The sequence below is a fragment of the Chionomys nivalis genome, chromosome 8 (genome assembly GCF_950005125.1).
Source record: "Chionomys nivalis chromosome 8, mChiNiv1.1, whole genome shotgun sequence".
NCBI lineage: Eukaryota > Metazoa > Chordata > Mammalia > Rodentia > Cricetidae > Chionomys > Chionomys nivalis.
The window spans coordinates 19,099,890-19,123,885 of record NC_080093.1 but is presented as its reverse complement, the minus strand read 5'-3'; the positions used below and the strand labels follow the sequence as shown (position 1 = coordinate 19,123,885).

General features: G+C 36.4%; 1 protein-coding gene and 1 pseudogene across 3 annotated transcripts in view; one reads left to right on the top strand and one right to left on the bottom strand.

Moving 5' to 3' along the window:
- The window catches only part of Lcor (ligand dependent nuclear receptor corepressor), a 119,576-nt gene that overhangs the window by 36,373 nt on the left and 59,207 nt on the right, over positions 1-23,996 (top strand). For all 3 annotated transcript variants that reach the window (XM_057779732.1, XM_057779731.1, XM_057779733.1), the window contains exons 3-4: positions 10,679-10,744; positions 11,255-11,334. Coding sequence is in view for 2 of the 3 variants with exons in the window: in XM_057779731.1 (XP_057635714.1) it covers positions 10,679-10,744; positions 11,255-11,334 (146 nt within the window). In the remaining variant the exon portion in view is untranslated. The remainder of the gene's footprint in view (positions 1-10,678; positions 10,745-11,254; positions 11,335-23,996) is intronic.
- LOC130880616 (60S ribosomal protein L30-like) lies at positions 7,206-7,520 on the bottom strand (annotated as a pseudogene).

Below are 23,996 nucleotides of genomic sequence, written 5' to 3'. Positions count from 1 at the left end.
TGGTCCCAAGGTGTTGGGTTCTTAGGTCAGAATGGTTGGTTCCTCTAACATCAGTTGTGCTAAGGTCTTGGGGCCTGTTATAGTACTTAGTTCTTATTTAGTTCTTAAAAGATATATGTGTTAAGACATTGGGGACTGTTGTGGGTATTAATTTTAGATATGTCTTCATTTTCTAAAAATGTAGATGTTCACATGTATAAATTTCCTTCTGAAGACTTTGAGTTTGATATTCTATTTCTTTTTACATTATTGTTTTATTGCATGCTTTCTTATTTTTCCTTTGTAGCTACTTGTTAGACTAACTGGTTGCTTAAGAATGTGTTATTATATTTGAATTTTCCAGTTAGTCTATAATTTAACTGTATTGTAGTTGAAGAAGATACTTTATATGACTTACATCTTTTTCAGATTTATTGAGTTGTTTCTTTTGGCTTAACAGACTGTCTTGGAGAATGTTCCTATGCACTTGAGAACAACATATATTTGACTGTTTTTGGTTAGTGAGTTCTGTGCATTTCTTTGAGGTTTTGTTGATTAATAGTGATGCTGATGTCTTCTAGTTCATGCTTACCTTTTGCTTAGTTGAAAGCAGCACCTTGGTGTTACTAACTATTGTTATTGAGCCATTTCTCCCTTCTGTTTAATTTTTGATTTATATATTCTAAAATCTGTTACCTTGTGTATGTATTTAATTACTAAGTATTGTTGGTCATCTTCCTTTCTCCTCCTTCACCTCCTCCTTTTTGAGTCAAGGTTTTATATAGCCCTGGGTAGCCTGGAGCTCACTGTGTAGACCAGGCTGGCCTTAACTCAATGTCCTCAAATGCCATAGAGATATGCCTGCTTCTGCCTCCAGGTGCTGGGATTAAAGGTGTGCACCACCACACCTAGCTAATTAAAAAAAAATTAGCTCTGCTCATTGTATGTGTGTTTTGCTTGCATGTTTATATATGTACCACCTGTATTTTTGGTGCCTGTGGAAGTCAGAAGAGGGCCTTGGATCCCCTGGAACTGAAGTTGCAGATGGTTGTTAGCCACCATATTTGTGCTGGGATTTGAACCTGGGTCCTCTGCCAGAGCAACAAGTGCGTTTAACCACTGAGTCATCTCTTCATACCTGCTAGGTCTTGATGGATTTGATCTGTTCTCGTTATGTACTGTGCTCCCTTGTTGTCTTAACATGTTTTACCTCAAAGTCTGTCTTAGCCTGGTTGGGCTTCTATAACAATTCCACAATCTGGATGGTTTATAAGCAACAGATACTAGTTTCTCAAAGTTCTTGTGACTGGGAACTTGAAGGTGAAGGTATTAATAGATTGTCTGGGAAAAGCTGTTTCTTGGTTCTTTTCATATTCTCTGCAGTTAAAGGATGGAGGGTCTTTCTTTTGGGCCTTTTTTTTTTATTATGGCAGTAATAGAATGTTTTCCTAGCTTTCAAGATCTTTTAGCTCCTAAAGTCACACATCCTAAAGTCATCACCATTTTAACAAAAATTCTAATCATAGCTTCCCCACTGAATTTCCCCTGTTCTTTCTAAGAATGCATTTATTTCTTCCAATAGCTCTGGTACCTCATTTAATATCAGCCAAAAGGCAAATATCCAGAGTCTCATCTAAATATGTAAATCAGGTAGGAATAAGACTAAATTACAATCTATCTTGAGTCATTGCTTTCTAGCTTTGAACCTGAGATGGCATATCTTTTATATGCTTCTCAGATATACTGGTGAGGTAGGTATGATATAGGCACTCCCATTCAAAATGGAAGGAAATAAGGAAAGATGAAAGTGCTAATAAGTTCCAAATAAGTACAAAGTTCAATAGAGCAGAAACATTTTGCGGGATGCTCTTGCCAGATCTCTGGGATAGGTACACTTTGGACCCACTAGAATGGTAGACTTGTCCTCTCAGCCTTGGGCATTCCTATTTCTATGATGACTATATACCTAGAGTATGTGCTCGTGCATCTCCAAAGCTCAAATTATGTTAAGTATCTACCAGTCTGAGGTTCTTAGCTTGGTGTTTGAAGAGACTTTTGCATTCTTACCCTCTGATGGGAAGAACAAACAGTCTTTGTGATTTATGAATTGCCTTCATTGACAAAGATTAAAACTGGAGTTGTCTTTTTATTAGACAGTTAAATGACAACAGCATTGATGCTGTGTTGTTTTCTTACTCTTTAAAATATATATGTAAAAAAAATTTTCCTAATCTTTTAAGTTTTGCTTCCTTTCTGATGAATTAAGTGGTTTTATCTTTAAATCATTTCTCATTTGACTCCAAGAAGTCAGGAGGAAACTAGCTCTTTCCTTGTCTAAATATCCAGTTTCATTACTCATTTTCTTTCTGTCTTTCTTAAGCTACTGAGACATAAACACTGTTCAGTCAAGTTCTTTCCTATTTTATGACAGGGTGGATATCCCTACATCATTCAATAACATTTTCCTTTGAGTCCTTATCAGAAAGGTCTTTACTCTCCATATTCCTAGCATATTTAGTTCCTGATAGCTTAGGTATATCTAAAGATATAGTGGCTTTTCTTAGTCACCCACCCCTTATTTCTATGTATATAGATATTTTGCCTGCATATATTTCTGTGTATCACTTGTGTGTAAACAGTGCCCAAAGAGGCGAAAAGAGGGTATTGGATACTCTGGGACTGAATGAAGTCAAAGATGTGAGTTGCCATGCTATTAGTACTAGGAATCAAACCCAGGTTCTTTGGTAGATCAGCCAGTGCTCTTAAGTGCTGGGCCATCTCTCCAGTTCTAGCTCTCTGATTTTTTCTTTTTTTTTAATTTTTAAATTTTATTTTATGTTAATTAGTATTTTGCCTGCAAGTATTTCTATGTGAGGATGTTAGATTCCTTGGAACTGGAGTTAACATAACAGACAGTTTTGAACTGCCATGTGGGTGCTGGGAATTGAACCTGGGTCCTCTGGAAGAGCAGCCAGTGCTCTTAACTGCTGAGCCATCTCTCCAGCCCCCTCTCTGATTGATTCTTTTACATCTTTACCGGCATCACTCACAGCAGTTTGGTTTTGGCAGAATGTACTTTTTTTTTTAAAGATTTTTATTTATTTATTTATTAAGTATACAGTATTCCTCCTGCATGTATGCCTTCATGCCAGAAGAGGGCACCAGATCCCATTATACATGGTTGTGAACCACCATGTAGTTGCTGGGAATTGAACTCAGAACCTCTGGAAGAGCAGCCAGTACTCTTAACCTTCTGAGCCATCTCTCCAGCCCCAGAATGTACTTTTTAAAGCAAGTATGTGCCTCAAAATTCCTCTAGTCTATATCGATGTTTTTAGAGTGTGGCCATGGGATCTTACTCCTGGAGCCCATTTACTTTATTTATTAGTCTGCTAAAATACCATGGATTGTCTTAATAGCAACAGAAATTAAAATTTCAGAGTTCTGGAGTCCGAGAAATCAAAGAAAATCTGAGAAATCTAAGAAAAGGGTAAAAGTATATTAGATGTCTTTTGGGGGCCTACTTTCTGATTCGTGGGTGGCTACCTTTCTGCTATGTGTTCATGTGGCAAAACAAGTACAGGATCTCTCTTGGGCCTCTTTTTATTTATGAGCCTCTGCCTTTGTGACCTATCACTTTCCGAATGGACGTTTCTTAATCCTGTGACCTTGTTGGATAGGATCTCAGCATAAAGGCTTCTTGGTGAAGTGTGGTTTCCAAAGATTTTTAGCTGCTGCTGTAAACCATAGTCTAAAACTATCAATGTAAAGTTCTAGAAATTAAGTTTTAAATTGTGTGTATTCTGAGTAGTGTCATTTAGTCTTATACCATCCCACCTTGGTCTAGCATAGCCACACTGTATAAACCACTTGCCTATTAGTTCTTGGTAGCCACCTGAGTTATCAAATGAATGGTCATGGTATTATTGGGGTTATATTCAGTTAGCCTTTATTTTATTCAGTAATGACCCCAAAGCTCAAATGCAGCAATACTGGCAAACAGAAGCAATTAAAGTACTTCCTTTGAGTGACAATGTAGTTAAAAAAAAAAATGCCCAGTTTCCTAAGATCTGTAGTAAAAACAAACCTATTTGTGAAATGTAAAGGGCATCAGTGCTAGTTTTGCTCTCTGAACCTTAAACTGCAAGTTCCAGCCTTAGTACATGATACAAATGCTTGGTTGGTATTGAAAAGCATTAAATTTATTAGTAAAAGGAATGAATTTTTTTAAAAAATGGGTTTCAGAAAGCATCGAGTCTGCACAAAGAATTTGGCAACTCTGAACAAGTGGCATGAAACCATTGAATGCAAGTAAAGAATACTGGCACGGTCAGAAAGAGACTTGGACTAGAATTATTTGTGTAACTTTGTATAGTATTTTGCTGTAATTGTCCTGATAAGTTACTAATTTATTACTGTATCTACTTAATACGCAAAACTTAGTTATAAAGCTTGTATATGGGAAAAAATATGACATGAGGGAGTCAGTACTGTTCATAGTTTCAAGGATCTATTGAAAATGTTGGAATGAATTCCTTACAGAAAAAGGGACATAAGATAGAGCCAGTTCATTTCTCTTTTTGGTTACTGTTTACAATTTTAAAAAAATCATTAGTTTTTAAATTTTATTTAAATAATAATACTTCAACACCCGTTTTTGGCTCAAGCTAAGTCCCTTTAACGGATGTTATGTGATTGCATCATAGTTGTAGATGGTGGTGCACGCCTTCAGTCCCAGTGCTTAGAAGGCAGAGGCAGGTGAATCTTGTGAGTTCGAGGTCAGCCAGGGCTGCACAGAGAAATCCTGTCTCACAAAACAAACTCGCCCAAATCCATTCTGCCAATATATGTCTTTTAATTGGAGGGTTTAGATGTTCTGTAACTTACCCTCTTTCTTTAGGCAAGTGCTTTACCACTGAACTATACCTCACCCTTTCTCATCTCATATCTTCTGTACATTTCTAGTTGCATTCTTAGTGTTTTCTTTGAGCACTATAATTAGCTTAATTTGTAGCTATATTTTGAATTAATAACTTTACAAAATGCTTTCATTCTATGTAGTCTCTCACTCCAAATTATATAATATTTATCATATAGATGCATAATTACCATTTTATTTAATTGTCTTTTAAATTACAGGGGACAAAGAAGGAATACAAAATGCAAACTCCCTGCTTTCTTTGTCAAATACTTTCAGATTCTATCTTAAATAAATGAAGCCCCTTACAGTATAAAGCTCCTACCAGTCATACTAGGACTAGAAAATGAATCTTCTTTCTTTTAATATTGCGAAAGTTTAATTTTGTCTCTGTTTTTAGTCACAAAGATTCCCATTTCCATTAAAATGCAGAAAATAATTCAGCTTGTAGTTCTGTTTTAGTAAACTCCATGACTGACTCCCCAAGGAACATGAGGACTGCTTTTTATCTTGTGCTTACCTGCTGTGTTGTAATTTATACTTCTGATATATTTAAGAAAAATTACTGCACCTCTCACTTTGTGTCGTCCCCCCCCCCCCGTTTTTTCCCTCCCTCCCTCCTTTTCACTCACTGATACTCACATAGAGGGAACAGGGGAGGATGGCATTCATAGGGCTTTTTTGACCTTAAATGATTAAGGTCCTCTAAGGGATTGGGACCCACAGGTTGTCAGTGGGTGTAATTGACTCACCCTTAATCAGCTTCAGATTTACATTTAAATGGCTTCTTTACTGAAACACAATCACGAAGACAGATACATACAACACATATTAGAACATCTGACTCAACTGCTCTTGAAGACCTACATTTCTCTCTCGTAGCTATTGTGTATCTTCAACATTTTGGTCACTCAGTACATAGGAATCTCATTCATGGGTCTACATGTTAAACATACAAATATGATTGTATAAAATGACATTTTAAATGTTCTAACAGTCCTTTCTCTTGATATTATTAATAACACTGTTTTCTTTTTAAAATTGGGTTTTGTTTTTCCTACTTTGTTTTTTAGGTTTATTGCGATCACAGGATTGTATAAAATGTATAGTAATAAATTGTAAAAAAGCAGTTCTCTTGTTTTTGAGTTTTTAAAAAACCCTTTTCATTTCTGATTTTGGTCTATAGATTTGAGAAACTGGGTTGATCTGGGACAGAAAATCATCTTTCTCTAGCAGATATCAGTTGCACTTTCTGTTCTATTAACTATCCTTTCAAATCTTCATGTCTGGAGAGGCAAAAAGACAGTGTTGGATCCCTTAGACTGAAGTTACAGATGTTTGTCATGGGTGCTGGGAATCAGAACTAGGCCCTCTGGGAGAGTAGCCAGTGCTCCTAGACCCTGAGCTATCTCCCCAGCACTGTTTTTAAAACTTCTAAATTAACATACAAAGTAATAGGCTTCATGTGGTATTTTTATAGTAATCTGTTTTTGTTTATCCTCTACCATTGTTCTTTCCTGTGTATCTGTCTTAAATCTCCCCCACCTCCAGTGTCCCCTTTCTGCTTTCATGGTGTATGTGTCCTCTTGACCTCTTTTTTCCTCACTACCTCTTCCACTCTTTGGTCCATTTTCTAGATTCATGACCTATACTAACACATACACACATGCTAACTAGGATCTGCGTATGAGAGAAAACATGTATTATTTGCCTTCCTAAATCCGGGCTACCTCACTTAATTTGCAGATCCATTTGCAAGTTTTACAATTTGATCTTTCTTTGCAAGTAAATAAGTTTTCATGTAGCACATTTTTATTATTTATCAGTGAATGGATATCTACACTGATTCCATTTTCTCGTCATTGTGAATAGGATCACAGTAAACATGGACACTTGAGCACCTTTGAGTAATACAGTGGTTACATGTTTTGTTGGTTGAGAAACCTCTATAATGATTTTCTTATCTGTTATTCTGGTTTAGTCTCCCACCGTACATTGCAGACTGTTCAGTGAATCTCCAGTAAACTTTCAAAATAATGGGAATGTCTTCCTTCCTCATTGTTTGCCTGAAATCTTAGCTCAAGTTCATCTTTTTAAATAAAAAATAAGCTCCCATAACACCCTCAAGTTGAACTGCTAATACTCCTATAAAGACCCTCTTTGCCAGTGGTTCCATGGTTCAAGCAATTCTGAGGCCTGTGCACTTGGACACTGTGCATGGTTGCAGCAAACAGTGGTTTTTTTTTTTTTTTTTTTAAAGGAGTTCTGGCAAAGTTTTATTAAATTATTAAAGGAAAACTATCCTGGTTTACTTTTCACCAGTCTGTTCTGGCATGCTTCTAATAATACCAGAATCACCTGCGTCAGTAATAGCCAATGTGCATACTCTGTAGTGTTTTCCACACGCTGTGCCCATTTCAATATTATTGCCACTGTAGTGATAGACACCAGTTTTAGCCAATATGGCATAGTATTTTATTTCAGATTTTCTCAAAGCTGAGCAATTGTTGGTGAGGATAGCCTTCAGAACCTATTGTAGCATGTACTTTCCACTTTTCCTAACAAACTGGAGCCTAGAGTTGATGGACACCAGGGACTTTTCATCATACAAAGAAGCAGCCATTATATTCCAACCTTAGGTGTGAGACAGCTTATCCTCTCTGTCTTGTCTGTCTCTGTCTGTCTGTCTGTCACACACACACACACACACACACACACACACACACACACACACACACACTAGAATCAACCAAGATCAGCCACCAATATGCCTGAGAGCCCAGTCCTTTCCTTCTCTCTCTCTCTCTCTCTCTCTCTCTCTCTCTCTCTCTCTCTCTCTCTCTCTCTCTCTCTCTCTCTCTCTCTCTCTCTCTCTCTTTCTCTCTTTTCGAGACAGTGTTTTTCTGTGTAGCTTTGGTGCCTGTCCTGGAACCAGGCTGACCTCAGACTCACAGAGATCCACCTGCCTCTGCTTCCCAAGTGCTGGGATTAAAGGTGTGCACTACCTCCGCCTGGCTCAGTATTCTTTATGGCACTTTGTTAATCATTCTTCATGGCTTTTCTATGAAATCTTGGTATGAATTTTTGAGTGTCTTTGTTCTTATTTGCCTTTTGTTAATGTCAAGCATAGTATGTTGGATAATTCAATGTTGCTATGCAACTGCTAAATTCAATATTTATTATTAGCAAAACTGAGTAGTGTTAACATTCAGTGAACAGAGGACAGCAGAATGTGGATCTTATAGTATACCGTGTCTAAGTGTAAAGTTAGTGTATTGAGGCAAGTGTGAACAGAAGAGAAATAACTTGTATATGGTTATTATTTAGAGCAAAATTAGTTGCGACTAAATAGTTCTTTTATGACTAAATTTGTTGTTATTGTTCTGTTGACTGCTTGCTTACTAGAAAGTAAGTGTGCTTACTCCCCTCCCCTAATACAGAACTTGAATCGGTAGCCCAGGCTGGGTATGGAGCTTAATATGGTAGAGTAGCTCTGAACTTGTGGCATTCCTTCTCACTTAACCTCTTGAATGCTGGATTATAGGCATACATCATATCCAGTGAGTACCCCCCATCTGTAATTTTTTTTTTTTTGCAGTGATTATGTGTTACTGTTATTCTTCAGTTGACCTATTTTAGGTTCTGTTCTTTGTAAATTTTAAATTATTATCTCTCAAGCTGTTACCTCTTTTTCTACTTTGCTAGTATTTCTTGCTGTATTTACATTTTCCTTTTTAGAAAATGAGACTTAGAGCACAGCATGACATAGTGGTACTTGTAACCATAACACTCTGGAAACTGAAGTAGAAGGATCAGAATTGGATATCATCCTGGGCTATATACATAAACCCTGCCTCAAAAATAAATATGTAAAATTTGCTTGCTCTGGAAGTTTGACATTTCTTATAATTTTATATAAACCCAGGTGAAAAATATTAGCTTATTCTTTCATGTAAGAACTACAATAACCAATCATATTTGTCAACTAGATTTTTAGATACTTAATTCTAAGATACTCAAATGTTTTCACTCCTATTTATAAAAATAAAAGTTTCTTTCTGGAAAATAAGAGGTCTTAAGAGTTGGAGGCTGTTTTTGAGATTTACTTAAAGGAACAGGGATTAGCTATTGAGAGTATATAATATAGTCTCCAGGAGCTATGATAGATACCTTTTAATCTTCATTATTGTTCCTAACCCAAATACTTTCCTTTTTTCGAATGTTTGGAAGAGCAGGAGGATACAGTAATTAATTATATTAGGGGATTAATTAGGGAAACAAGTCGCTATTTGATTAATGAGTAATTTAATTTTGCTATTTGAATAATTTGATGTTAAGAAATAAAGTAGACAGTTGACTTTCTAACAAAAAATGAAAAAGTTACAGTTTAAAACAATCTAAAAATAAACTTTAATTACAATACACCTTTAGCAGCTATTTTGTTGAAAATTACAGCTTTCTAGGAAGTAGGACAAAACATTTCTTGAATTACAATTTGTTGAGTTTTGTTTTTTGCCAGTTAAACAAGATAGTGCTGTTTTTAAAGACTACCTTTTTCCTTTTAATTTTAATTGTACATGTATTGGGGTATTGTACCTGCGTATGTGTCTGCGTACCATGTGCATACAGTGCCTTTGTAGACCAAAAAGGGTATTGGACCCCTGGGACTGATGTTACTAAGGGACAGTTAAGAGGTGCATACAGATGCTGGGAATCAAACCCTGGTCCTCTGGAAGAGAATCTTGAGCTATCTCTCCAGCCCCTTAAAGGCCAGCTATCTTTTCTTTCCTCTTTTGCTTTCTAAATTTGTTAGCATTTCTACACATTTGAAAAATAATAATGTGTACCAAATGTGCATGCCATTCTTTGTAAAGGTCACAGTTAAAGTGCATACAGAGTCACAGAGTCTCAGATCTTTTGTAATAAGTATTTGAACTTCATAATGAGGTCCTTGGCTCGCTCTATCTATCTATCTATCTATCTATCTATCTATCTATCTATCTATCTATCTATCTATCTATCTAATCTTTGCTGAGGTTGGGGGAGCCACTGCAGATTCCACTTTCTCAAGAGTTTTCTCTTTCTAAACAACCCACAACAGCAAGATATTTAAGTTAACTTTCATTAATATACATGGTAGTATTTGATGTAGTCAGTTAGAAAACCTGGCTTTCTTCTTTCACACTGGTGGGAGGACACAATGGTTTTAAATGTTTTGTACAGCTGTGTGAATTTTCTATTTTTTTTTTTCTGTTTATGGACCTAGGTTTTACATTTATAAAGGAACTGATCAAATAGTTAATATTACATTATGGAATAATACAGGGCTTTCCTTTTAAAATATAGTGATAGGTGGGGAAACTGTTCTTGAGAATTTTCGAGAAATTTATGCATCAACTGTTATGTAGAAAAAAAAGGACTATTTAGATTATTCTAGAAAGTTTATGAAATTCTGAATCATGACACTTCTTTGGGTAGGCACTTTTTAAAATGCTAATTCCTGTAAAGTTTTGTCGAACAATTAGAGAATTGTGAATTTCCATTCCATCATTGGTTATTTCTAGTTTCTGGTTTTTTTTTTTCTCTTTTGCTCTTGAATGTACTTTGAATTTTTGCTGTGTTAATCATTAACAAAAATTCAAACACCACTTTTTAGATTTGTGTGTGACTCTTTCCTGAGAATCTCTTCAATATTAACCAGTGATTCTTGAGAAACAGAAGAAAGCAATATTTTTCAGTGAATATTGTGATAACGGATTTTATTTTATTTTATCCTTTCAGGATTTGAAAGTATTCTTGAAGGGCTGTTTGGACCTGCATTATTAAAAGATCTCAGTTTATTTAAAGGTATTAAAAATACTTGTGGTATTTCACAACCGTGGTGATTTAGGTCTCATACTCAGTTTTGTAAGGGTTAAACTGCATTTGTGTTAGCATCCTTGTTTGTTCTATACTGTTAGTATGTGTGTAGGTAGCATAATTAACTAGTGAGCAGCTAGTGAAGAATTTTTAAGACAGAAGTGGTTGGGGGGCATAGTGGAAAGAATTTCAGGGTATGGCTGGGGGTAGAGTACAAATATTTGCATGTGTGGGACCCTGAGTTTGATTAAAACACAAGAATTCATTCGGGCAGTGGTGGCACACACCTTTAATCCCAGCACTCACAAGGCAGAGGCAGACTTTGAGGCTAGCCTAGTGCTAGGACTGTTAAACAGAGAAACCCTGTTTTTGGGGAAAAAACCCATAAGAATTTAATGAGGGTTTTCTTACACTACATCATATTTTGAAGTTAGCTATAGTTTATTTTCTGGAAAAATTTTTTATGACTATTAAAATTTGTTTTCCTTACTTTTGCAGAGTGTGAACCCGAAAGCATTTCTGATTGGGCTTTTGATGAGAATTGTTTGTTCTGTTGCTTGAGAAGAGATAAAGTAAAGGTAACCAAGAAATTTGGGAAACTGTCTAGTATGGTATCTTAGTTTCCTTTTTTAAAAAATTAAATCATTTTCAGGAAAAGGAAAATTTGATTTCCTGTTTATATACAAGAGTTGATAGTAACTGTCTTTTCAGTTTAAACTGTTTCCAGTATGTTGATGAGCCTATTAAAAAATCTTACATCCTGACATACATTCTTATGTATATTTAGGCAGAATAATTGACTGGGTCTCAAGCTGTTTATCTTAAATATAAAAGTTTATGGTAATTTAAAAAATAGTCTTTTGTGATACAAAAAGATAGTAGTTACCAATTAATGTAGACTTAAGACTTAGTAAGTTTATATTTTTAAATGTTTTTTTTGTAAATGTTTCTGGCCATGTTCAACCTTTGGGTTTCTGTTTTACTGCCTTGAAAAAAAAAGCATAATTTTGTGCTGGAAAGATTTCAGTTACTGAAAACTCAGTGGTGGGTTTACCACCTTCCCTTGCTTTCATGGTATCCTGTTTCCAACAGTTTCCTGCTACAAAGCCTAGGAAGCATTATGATTTATTCTTTCTTTTATGAACTAACTTTACTTCATTGGCAAACTTCTGTCAGTTACTCCTATTGAATTTTGTTCTTTTTTCATCTCTATGGTCATCACTGTAGTCCATACTCGTAGCATTATTTCTGGACATTTTCTTAAATACCTCTTCTTTGTAGCTTGAGAATCTCTTGCTTTTTTCTTATGCCTCTGTTGTCCTATGAATGGTATACACCCGCTCCTGTTGCCATTTCACCTTTCATAGTGTTGTAATCTATGTAATTTATACCAATTACTTTTTAGTTGCTATTAGGCCTTATTTTGTTCTGCCTTTTCTGAAAGTTTTAAGTATTTGTTCCTTTATTTCCAATTGCTGAAAATGGCCATACTTACTTCTTCTTTGTATCAGTTATTGCTGTTTTACTGATTATTGTTGAAATGTAGTGTTTGACATCTGAATGCCATCGTGTGAGCAGTTTAAGAGCTTCTTAGCTATATTAGGGCATCTTTTTCTTGTTTTCCACATGAAAAATTGTTGCTACTACTATACATGGTAGTCTATTTTTGTTAAATTAAAAGCAAAGTTGTTTTGAAATTTACTGGATTTGAATGAGTAGAGAATAAAGCAACATTTTTAACTGTAGGCTATAGATGGAGTTAATGTTTGATGTTTAAATTCTGCGTGTTTGCATTTATGTGTATATCTTGGATACTAGCTATTGAGCAAAGCATTTAATTAGGAATTGTGGTAGGAAACGAGAACCAGTTCTTTTCAGATTAGAATTGGGAAGAAAGTTATTCTCGGCCAAGTAATGGGTACAGTATGTTACTGCGATATGATTGAATTTTAACTTAAAATATTTTTCTGTGGGCAGGAGGTATGTGCACATATGTGTGCAAGTTTGCTCATCTGTATGCATACACGTATAGAGGCCAGAGGGTTGACTTTGGATATCTTCCTCTATTGCTCTTCACTTTATCATTTGAAACAAGGTCTCGCTGAACTTGGATGTCACTGCTGACATTCAGACTATCTGGCTAGTGAACCCTTGGCATCCATCTGTGTCCTTTGTTCACCTAGCTCCCTGCAGCTATTCCAGGTGTGCACTCTTCGTGCCTGACCTTTTCATGGGTTCTGGGGATCTGGACTTACTGAGTCATCTCCCCAAATGGAGAAAGGGTGTTTCTGTTTGACGGCTCAGTTGGTTCTAAGAGTCTGTTTTCTTCATTTGACACCACACAATCTCTGTGATTTATGATTTTTTTTTTCAAGAGAGCCATCCAGTACTGGAAAATAGAAAGTGAAGAAGCCTAAGTAATATAAAATTTATAATATGTAATATATATAATATAAAAATATAACATTTATAGCCTTTGTTGTATTATATTAAATGTATTATATGTCCAGAGACTCTTTGCAGACATTTATAACATCTTACCTGAGAAAGATTAGAATTTAGAAATAAACCTATTGCTTTGTAGCTTACCTATATAAAAATAGAAAATAATGGAAATATAAGAAAATATGATAATATCTAACAATGTTGTACATGTTACTGGATTCTTGAGTTTTGGGTTAATGATGAGATAATCTAGAGAGTACTTCTGGAAAAACAGAAGTAATAGCCTATCTGAGAAAGAGATTGATGTTATGTATTTTTTTAAGATAATTGGAATTTTAGTGACTAATGAAGCTGTTAGAATGAATAATGTAAATACGACTTTAATATTTACTCGTATGTAGGTGACAAAAATCAAAAATAGCTAGCTATCTTTGGGAAATGGAACTGATAATCACCTATTGTTTACAGCAGTCATTCTTTCTGGGAGAATGTATTTCTACGACCTAAAGTTATTGCTTTTATTGAGTCTTGTATACATACTGCTGTTTGAAATGGCCAGTTTTAGCTATGCTGGGAGCCAGTGAGTCCCTGACTTCTTGACTTGGTTACATCTTATTCCTTTTTTGTTTATTGGCAAAAGTAAGTATTCTGTGTATTTACTAAAAAAGAAGCAAGAGATTTCATAAATTTGAAAAATTATATTAATGTGTATTTTGGGTGTATCCATCCATCTGCCAAGAACATATTTGTAATCCTCATTACTTACTCATCTGCTTCTTAAATTTTTTTCTTTGGGCAGGGAAGGATATTGTTTTTTTGTTGTTGTTTTGAGATAGATTTACTCATAAACCATGTTGGTCTTATACTGCTAATTGTCCCATGTACTAGGTGATTTCTCTCTTGCCTGTCAGTTCCCAAATAACCACTCTGAGGCTTAATATTATGGCTTATTTATTATTAGCTAGCTCTTAAAACTTATATTGACCCATTTCTATTAATCTTTATCTTACCATGAAGCTTGTGGCTTGTTACCTCACATCTTTCTTCCCCTTAGGCTGCTAACATCTCCTTGACTTCTCTGCCTTCTCTGTATTCTATTTGGCTTTCTTGCCTAGCTATATTCTGCCCTGCCATAAGCCAAAGCAGCTTCTTTATTAACCAATAATAAGAAAACATATTCACAGCATGCAGAGGGGCATTCCACATCACTCCTGCCTCAGTGGCCTGAGTGCCACCATGCCTGGCATTTAGCCTTTAAAAGATTTTTTTAAGGCATAAAATGGACAGGCTCCAAAACCACAGAGAAACCCTGTCTCGAAAAACAAAAAAACAAAAAAACAAAAAAAAAAGGGGGGGGGCATGATGGTGCTATAATATGTAGAACCCCAAGTAGGAAGCATTAAGGACAAATTCCCCAATCTCATATAAGTATTTTTAGAGCAAATTGATAATACAAGAGAATATAAATAATAGATGTTACTGTAGTTGCTTTATCTAGGAAGTAGAAACTAATTTGTACCTCAAAAGAAAATCTGTACTAAAGTAGTTGATGTAAGTAGGTGTTTTTTAGTGTGCAGTAGAGAGATTCATAATGAGAAAATCATAGGATCTAGCAGTAACCCAGATAATGAGCCTGAACTAGACTTTTTAATTTGAATATTCATAGGGATTCATTTAGGAAATCTGGTCTAAAGTATTACCAATACTTGGTGACTATAGATGTATTATGTAAATGTTTAGTGGATGTAAAAGAAAAAGTAGAAGGAATCAGCTTCCAAGCTCAGGTGGCTTTTGAGGAAGGGAAGAAAGGTGAAGCAGCCAAATGAAGTTACTTGGAAAGCAGATTATAGTGAAAATAAGCATAGAATTGAAAATGTTCAGTCCAAATAGAGTTTCGTAAATGAAATTGAAATATAGTATACAAAAAGAAAAGAAAGGAGGGAAGGAAGAAGGAAAGAAATAGGTAATGCAAGATATAAAACTAGTGCTGTTTCATGTACAGATATAGTGCTGTATAGGAGTTCATATTGCTTAGACTTTATAATGCTATTATCCTAAATGGATGGTTTTTATGTCCTTGCACTTAAAATGATGATAGACATCTACAGACAGCCATAGTCACAAGAGGAGAGGGATAAAAATTTCAGAAAGCCTTCTCATGTATTGGACTTTTGAATAAAAATTGGAAATAGTATCAGTTTTGGATTTCCAATAAGTAGAAACCCTTGGGCTGGAGAGATGGTTCAGAGGTTAAAAATACTGGCTACTCTTCCAGAGGTTCTGAGTTCAATTCCCAGCAATCACATGGTGGCTCACAACCGTTTATAATGAGATCTGATGCCCTCTTCTGGTGTTTAGGCTTACACACAGTCAGGACATAGTATACATAATAAATAAATAAGTCTTTTTAAAAAGAAGAAATCCTTACTGTTATTCTTATTATTGTGAGGGTGACTTAAATTTATCTTTATTACTTTTTAATTGCTTGTGCTTGTGTCATGCAAGAAAACTATCCACAACAAATGGTTAGTTGCTGTACATTTTGAATACTACATAAAACACAGTTTCTGTAGAGTTCCTTTAAGAAGTTCCAAAAGACAGGTGCCTATAGGATAATTCATTTTCTTTCAGATGCCTACAGGATGGTTGTCATTTTCTTTCACCTTATGAGGTTGCAGGTCTGCTTTATTAAATGTGTGTGAGGTAGGGGGCGGGAGTGCTGGAATAGTTAACCAGTTTTATAGGAATTGGTATTAAACAGATTGTTTGGAGTAGTATCAACATCTTAATACTAAATAGTTGTCTGTTTTATAAAAAGGATTTACTTACTTCCAATAGTAAAATCAGCAACTGTACATTATACTCTTGCACAAAAGTACCAGCCAGTGGGAGATAAAGGTACTGGGTGATACTCAGTCATGGATCTAGTATTCATATGAGAAACCCTTGAGCAGTGGGGCAGATGGCTGAAGGTCTCTTATTTTATTACTAATGACAACAGACTTGAGACTCTTTTGGTTCGTTTCTGTCTTTTCATGACAGAGTTTCTCCATGAAACAATCCTGGTTGTCCTGGAACTCGCTTTATAGACCAGACTGGCCTCTAACTCACAGAGACTCACCTGCCTCTGCCTCCCATTTTTGTTTAAAGTTCTTTTTTTCTTTTAAACACTGCCTGGCCCATTTCTATTAATGTGTGTAGCACCCCAAGGTGCGCTTACCGGGAATATTCTAGCCTACGTCCTTCCTCGGTCGGAGCTTCATCGCGTCTGACCTGTCTGAGCTCACTTCCTCTTCCTCCCAGCATCCTGTTCTCTCTATTCCACCCACCTAAGGGATGGCCAATAAATGGGCCAAGGCAGTTTGTTTATTGACCAATGACCTTCCTCCATCGTTTCCCCTTTTTCTGTTTAAACAAAAAGGCTTTCATTTTAACATAGTAAAATCACACATAACAAAACAGTTATCAAGCAATATTTACAGTTACAATATCTATATATACTTTATCCTTTATCATAACTAAGGAAAACTATAACTATAACTATCTGTTTTCAGCTCATTAAAGACTCCAGAAGGATACAATATTACCCAAGCAAACAAAAAATAAGCAACTTTCAAACTCTAGAAATAACAGAGACATTTTGCTGCCTGGACAGTCACCCAAAGTTCTTTTGTACTGCTGGGGCATCCATCTTCGGCCTTCAGGCCCATAGTATCCAGAGACATTTCCATGAAGCAGGAAATTTCAAAGGCAGTTCAGTCACTATCTGCTGTGTCCTGCAGAATGTCTCACAGACTCTTTCATAAATCAGGAAACCTGAAAGTTCATCTCACCTTTAGGCAAGTTCAGTAGTCCTCTCTGCGGGTTCTCTGTGTCCAGTTTATACAATAGTCCAGGCAAGAGCAGTTTCTTGCCCAAATGGCTATCAAACTCCATAAGGTGCCTCTTCAATGCCCATCTTCTTTCTTCTTGAAGTAGATTGGTGCTGCCAGGAGCAGATGTGTCTCATTGTCATGAAAAACCCTAAGTTAATAAAACATTTACATGCCATATTCTTTTTTTTTTACATGCTGTATTCTATAGTCTTTGAAAGATATGAAGAATGCCTATTCAACTAAAATATATATACATATATCTAGAAAATCTAACATGACTACAAACTTGACTATTATTAATGATTATCCATTAACAACCTATATACATAACATTTTTACATGAACTACACAATCACAATACCTTAATCAAGATCAAAAATACATATACATATAACAAAATTGACCTTAAATTTAAATCACTAAAGCAAAATCCATATCAATGCAAATTATTCATATCTGTATCATCTCCCCCTTTAAATGTAAAAGAACATTTATAAACAATATTTGGGAATATGGACGTAGTTATTTCTCTCCAAACTGCTTCCTGCTGAATGGGGGTGCTGTTAATTAGGTCTTTCATGGTATAACCTGTGTGCTAGATTTATCTCAGTCGGCAGTTGAGTGAAGTGATTTTTTGAAGGTGTTCACAGCAACCCTTCAGGAGGGCGTGGTCTATCATACCATATTGGGATAGAAACAATCCACAGGGTCTCATCCTCTGTGAAAACAAAAGAAACTCCTTTCCAAAGCATCATGTCCTTAGATCCAAATTTTAAAGTTAAGGTATTTTGAAAATATCTATCTTGGATTAGTTCAGCAGCATTTATAAACAAATATCTTTTAGCAGCTCTTGCTCCTTCCTCAGCATTCAAACAATTCAAAGAAAGCATAATAGCATACAGTATCAAGATTTTCTGTGTATTTTCCATCTTTGTGCGGCTTTATTTTAACCTTTATTTCGTTTATTTTTACTTTTAACTTTTTGCTTTTTGAGACAGGTTCTCTATATCTTTGACCTGGAATAACTCTGTAGACCAGGCTGTCCTTGAACTCTCAGAGGTCCATCTGTTTTTGCCTCCCACCACTGGGATTAAAGGCGTGTGCTACCACACCTTGAAGTCTCAGAGGTCAATCCTCCTCTCCCTCCCTAGTGTTGGGATTAAAGGTGTGTACTACCACACCCAACTACTTTCTTCTTTTTTTTTTACTTTTAAGAACTTTAACTTTTAGCCTGCATATATTTTTAACACACTGTAAATCATTTAGAAGTTTTCTTTGTTTTTGATGGTCTCTTTACTGTATCTCTGTCTGTTTTTTTGACCACATGAGTCTTTAATTTACCAAGCAATCTCAGTAGGACTAAAGCTGTGACTTTGCCGGTTAGATCCAGCCCATTTCTTAGCTTTCCAGCCTCATGGCGGAGGTACCGGCTGTAGCCATCTTTATTGCCACAACTCTATGGCGTTTTAAGGTCCTTGCCAGCAAACAAGTTGAGTGTCCTTTAACACTCAAAAGCTCCTTGGTCAGGACCGCCTGCTTGAAAGAGTCAGAGTTTGCCCTGGCAGGATGGCCCAGAAAGCCGGCATTTTTAAACGGCGCAGCTTTTTTCCAGCTACAGCTGAAAACAAAACAAGCATTCAGTCAGCTTTTATCAACACCATTTAAGTGTTTCGTGGCAGGACCTCTTAAGAGAGCTGCAGGGTTTTGCAGCTAAAGCTGAGTCAGGAAGCCTCTCTTAGATGAGAGAGCTTGCTTGCCTCTAGCAAGCAGAGCAGACCCGAGAAATTGCTGCTACCAAGAAGCCATGCTGTACTCTATTCTTTCCCAAGCTTTTTCAGGCTTTCTGTGAATATAGTTGTCCACACGTTGGGGGCCATTTTGTAGTGGGAGATGTGGGCTGCGTTCCTGCCGCCCCAGCTCCTGGCCGCCTGGCTAGCTTATGCCCCGAAATAACAACACACAAACTGTATTCTTTTAAACACTGCCTGGCCCATTTCTATTAATGTGTGTAGCACCCCAAGGTGCGCTTACCAGGAATATTCTAGTCTATGTCTATCCTGGGTCGGAGCTTCATCGCGTCTGCCCTGGCAATGAGCTGCATGGCGTCCTAAAGTTTTTTTGTTTTGTTTGTTTGTTTTTTCCTTCGACAGAGTTTCCCTGGTTCAACTGTAGACCAGGCTGTCCTTGAACTCACTAAAATCCTCCTGCCTCTGCCTGCTTGGATTAAAGATGTGTTCTACCACCTCCTGGCTTTCTTACAACTCTTTACAGATATTCCTAGGGATTTTATTAGATCATTGAGTTTTCAAAGTCTTATTTTTAAAAAATGTCTGTTAATGTCTCTACCTCTTTGAAATCCTAATTCTTATAGCTACATTAGTGTTGAACCATTACTTGCCTTGTGTTTGAGGTCTTCACATACTCGCTTTTCAGATGTATTAATAGTCCCTCCCAAATTAAAAATGCTTCAGTGTCTTTCAGCCTTTAAATTTACTTGTATTCCTACTCATTAACTTGGTATTACGCTTAGCCAAACTGAAGACAGCATTTATATATAGCAAAAATTATATTAAGCACGATTTATACCTTGTTTATATAAAGAATAATAATTTTAAGATTCTCTTATATAATTGACCTTAAAGTAAATGAACATTTAAAGTGATGGAGCCATTTTATCTGGGACTTGCTGGCATTTAAAATAATAAGATGAGGGAGATTGGCATTTAAATCAATGAATTTCATCTTGTCAGCTCTTTTTAACTCATTGCTTAAAATGTCAGAAAGCCATGGGTAACAGGCAGGGCTGTAGCTTTAGAATCATGACTCTGGGAGGCTTTTCTAACATAATTACTTAAAGAAAAAAACTTGTGTATATACACTTGCTTTTAGTTCCTAGGTTTTTATGCCCTATGGTATGAATTCATAACAATTACACCCAAATTTAGATAATCAAGGCACACATTAGGTATGTATTTAGATAGGAGTAGTTTTTAAAAGTCATTCTTTCACTTTTGTTTTAGGAAACCCAGACTGCTTTATTTTCCTCAAGTAAAACTTGTCATTTGATTTTTTTCCATTTTCTTTTCTTTCATTCCATTAAGAGAAAATAAACAGTCATTTATTTAAGCTTTCTTTCTCCTCTCGTCTTACTTTCCCAGATGTAGGGTGACAAATGTTAGAAATGGTAAGAAATGTTCGGCCTTACTATTTAAATTTTAACTTTATTAACAGTTTATTGCTGTGAGGGCTGACTTTCATGCTGATACAGGTTTCTTGCTTTGTTTATTCAGTGACACCTTTGCTATTCCAGGGACCCCTGGAGCAATGGTTGTTTTAAGTCTGGGAAAAGTTTCACATTTCTATCAGGTCAGCAAAATGTGCTCTGTCACTAAATCTTGCCCACACACTGCTTTTTTAATACCTTCAAATTAAAAGAAGGAACTGTGTATGCAGCAGAACTTGCATGTGGCTTGTAAGACCTAAGTATTTACTGTGTGACCCTTAACAGAACAATTCTTACTTTGAGTGGAACATTTACTCTCAGTGACACATTTGGAACTTTGTATCTTTACTACCCTGAAACTAATTTTCAGTGATCTTTCAAATTTGAAGTAATATTTTTATATAGTAAAACTAATTGAAAGAGTAGGGTTAACTGATTTTGGTAAATGTTTTCATATATATATATATGCTTCCCACAGTCGTCCAGGCTTCTGCAATCACTAGAGTTTTATCTTTCCTAGAATTATGTATGATCCTGCAATGTGCAGTCTTATGTTTGGCTGTTTTGGCGTAACATAAATTTTTAAGGCTTCTATTTGTTTTTATGTATGTTTTGTTCCTCTCTCTGTCTCTCTGTTTTGTTTCAAGATAGGGTTTCACTGTGTAGCCCTGACTGCCCTGGAACTATAGCTATGTATAGACCATGCTGGTCTTGAACTCACAGAGATCCACCTGCCTCTGCCTCCCGAGCACTAGGATGAAAGGCGTGCGCCACCAGTGCCTGGCCTTTTTATTTTCTTTATAATTTTCCTTAGCATAGGCAAACTCAATTTAGCTCTTCATTTTTATTAAAACATTTTATGTATAGGAGTGTCTGTCCTGCACGTATACATGTATGTGTACTGCATATGTGCCTAGTGCTTGCAGTGTTCAAAAGAAAGTGTCAGATACCCCGAAACTGGAGTTACAGAATGTTGTGAGCTACCTTATGATGCTTGAAACGCAACCTCCATCCTCTGTAAGAATAGCAAATGTTCTCATCCACTGAGGCATCTCTGTCGCCCAGGTGTTCATTTTTTTACGCATCACCAAGTTGTTAGATGATGACTGTTGTGACTTACTTATTTATAAGTCTCTTTGAGGGCATTGAATCTCTTTTCATGCTGTGTTACTTATCTTTTATCAACCATATAAGGGGAAACCACTGTCTCATATCATGCCAGGGGTAGTGTTGTCAGTCTTCATGTTATCCAGTGGGTGTCTGTCTGATGACAGTTGTAGTTTTTATTTCTTGGATGATGACATTTGATGTTGAAATTTTCATTCATATTCATCTCTCCCTTTCTTTCCATTCCTCTCTCTATTCATACATAGACACACTGTGTGTGTGCATCTGTATCAGGAATTTCAAATCCAAGTTCGTCTTCCATGACCATAATAATCTCCACTTGGTCCAAACTGTCTAATCCCAGATCTTTCATAAGATGAGAATTTACTGAGAGCTTTTTTGGGTCAATCTTGTCATAGAGTTTCAAGACATACAGCACTCAGTTCTTAATTCCCTCTAACATCAAAGGGAGTACGCCACTGTACTGGAGGTACAAGTGTGTGACCCTTCTAGGCACCTGTGTGAGGGCCAGGGCGGGCTGGAGAGTCCCAGACCTCTTCTGGGTTCCCTCAGGGCAGACAGTGGTGCTTAGTGTCTGGGCCAGTGCCATTGTGGGAAGCTGGGCAGTGGCATGCAAAGGCGGGCGGTGGACACAGATGGAAAAGACACAAGCCACCATGGCGCACCAACCCAGAATGCACTCCTTTATGTATTTTTTTATAAACTATTTGGTCAGGTTGATGTACAGCTATTTTATCTTAGGCTGTAGCTTGTTCTTTCCCTCCCTTTTATTAAAGATTTATTCTGGAAATCAAACTCAGGTCTTCAGGAGTGTGTGGTAAGTGACTTAACCCACTAAGCCACATCACCAGCACACTCAGATTTTTTTTACAGTGGGACAAAATAGACTAAGACACCCTGTAGATTTGAAAACATCTTTTGGAGATTTTTATTGCCATGTTACTCCAGTAGTAAAGCACAATATTAGGTGACAGGAGGACATATTTTCAAGGATATCTTTTTATTTTTATGTTTATGAACATTTTGCATGCATGTATGTCTGTACACTGTGTTTGTGCAGTGCCAAGTAGGCTCTAAAAGGCCAGTGGATCCCCAGTAGTTACAGACTGTTGTTAACCACCATGTGGGTATTGGAGGTCGATCTTGGGTCCTCTGGAAGGGTAGCCAGTGCTCTTAACTGCTGAGCCATCTCTCCAGCCCATGTTAAAGTTTTTAGTAAAGAACTTGATGTCTTCTTACTGGAGAAGATCTTATCCTGTTCACTATTTCTCCTTATCACTGTTGCTCCTTTAGAATTGAATGTTATTTCATTAATAACTGTATGGTTAATTACTCAGTACTGTGTGATTATGATAATCAAGTGGATTTTGGAAACAGAATCAACTGTAGGTGTAAACCGAATCACTGTTTATCCTAACGGAAGTAACTCCTAAAAGATAGAAATTCTCGCTTGTCAGGAGCCAGTTTTTTGTGGTGACTTATGCTGCTATCCTACCCATGAGTCCCTATGTTCCAAGGTAGAGAGGTGTGAGGATTAGAGATGTTAAGTAGGAGGAACAGAAATAAGAAACACAGAGACAGAATAGTAACAGGGAGGGCAACTCAGTGAATACTGAATGCTGAATTTGCCTGTTTTATTTTTCATACACTTTTATACCCCAATACAAAAGGGAGAAGGAAGGCAAGAGGCTGTTTTAACATGATACAAAAGACAACCAGAATAGTTACTTGTTTTAATACTTGAGACATCAAGCCATTAATTCCTGAGAAAAGTATTTGATGTCTGGGGCAGTGAAAAAACCCTAAACCTACAGGCAGCCACTCCTTAAGTCAAACCTCCTATTTCAAAAGCAGGAGTAGAAGTATGCTTGAATTCTCTGACCTTTGTTCAGGGTGGAGCGGCTCTACCTCTATGGGCCATCTTAATGTCTAAAACACCAAGTAAGTACACCCTAGGTCAGGATATCTTGTTTTGTAGCCACACCTGCTGTAAGCAACTTTGAAAGAGCAAAAATAAGCTCAAACTCTCTGACCTTCAGACAAGGTGGAATAGGCTCAGTTTTGGCTTTCCACGGTAGTTTAGACCTGCAGCCTTCAGCTTTACTCCCATTTGCCTGTGGCCAAAAGCTTCTTTTTTATAGTTGAAGTACCCAGTGTCCTTTTAAAAAAATATAGAATAGTATTACATATTTTGGTTAGTTTTTGCTATACCATATATAATGCATCTATTTAAATTGCATATGTGTAGGAGCAATGCTGAAGTATTTTGTTGTTGATTTGCTATCATCTGACTGTTGAACTGTATGCCACATAAACTTTCTTGTTTTTATTGTTTTTTTATATTTTGTCTATGTATATACAACAAGGGTCAGGACAGTAACCCATGCTTTTTTTTTTTTTTTTTTTTTAATGCATCTTCCCTGTAAAATTTTTTTTCCTCCTGAGACAGGGTTTCTCTTTATAAACCAGGCTAGCCTAGAGTTCACATTGCCTCTGCCTTCTGAGTTGCTGGGATTAAAGATTATATCTATTATCTGTCTGTCTGTCTGTCTGTCTGTCTGTCTATCTA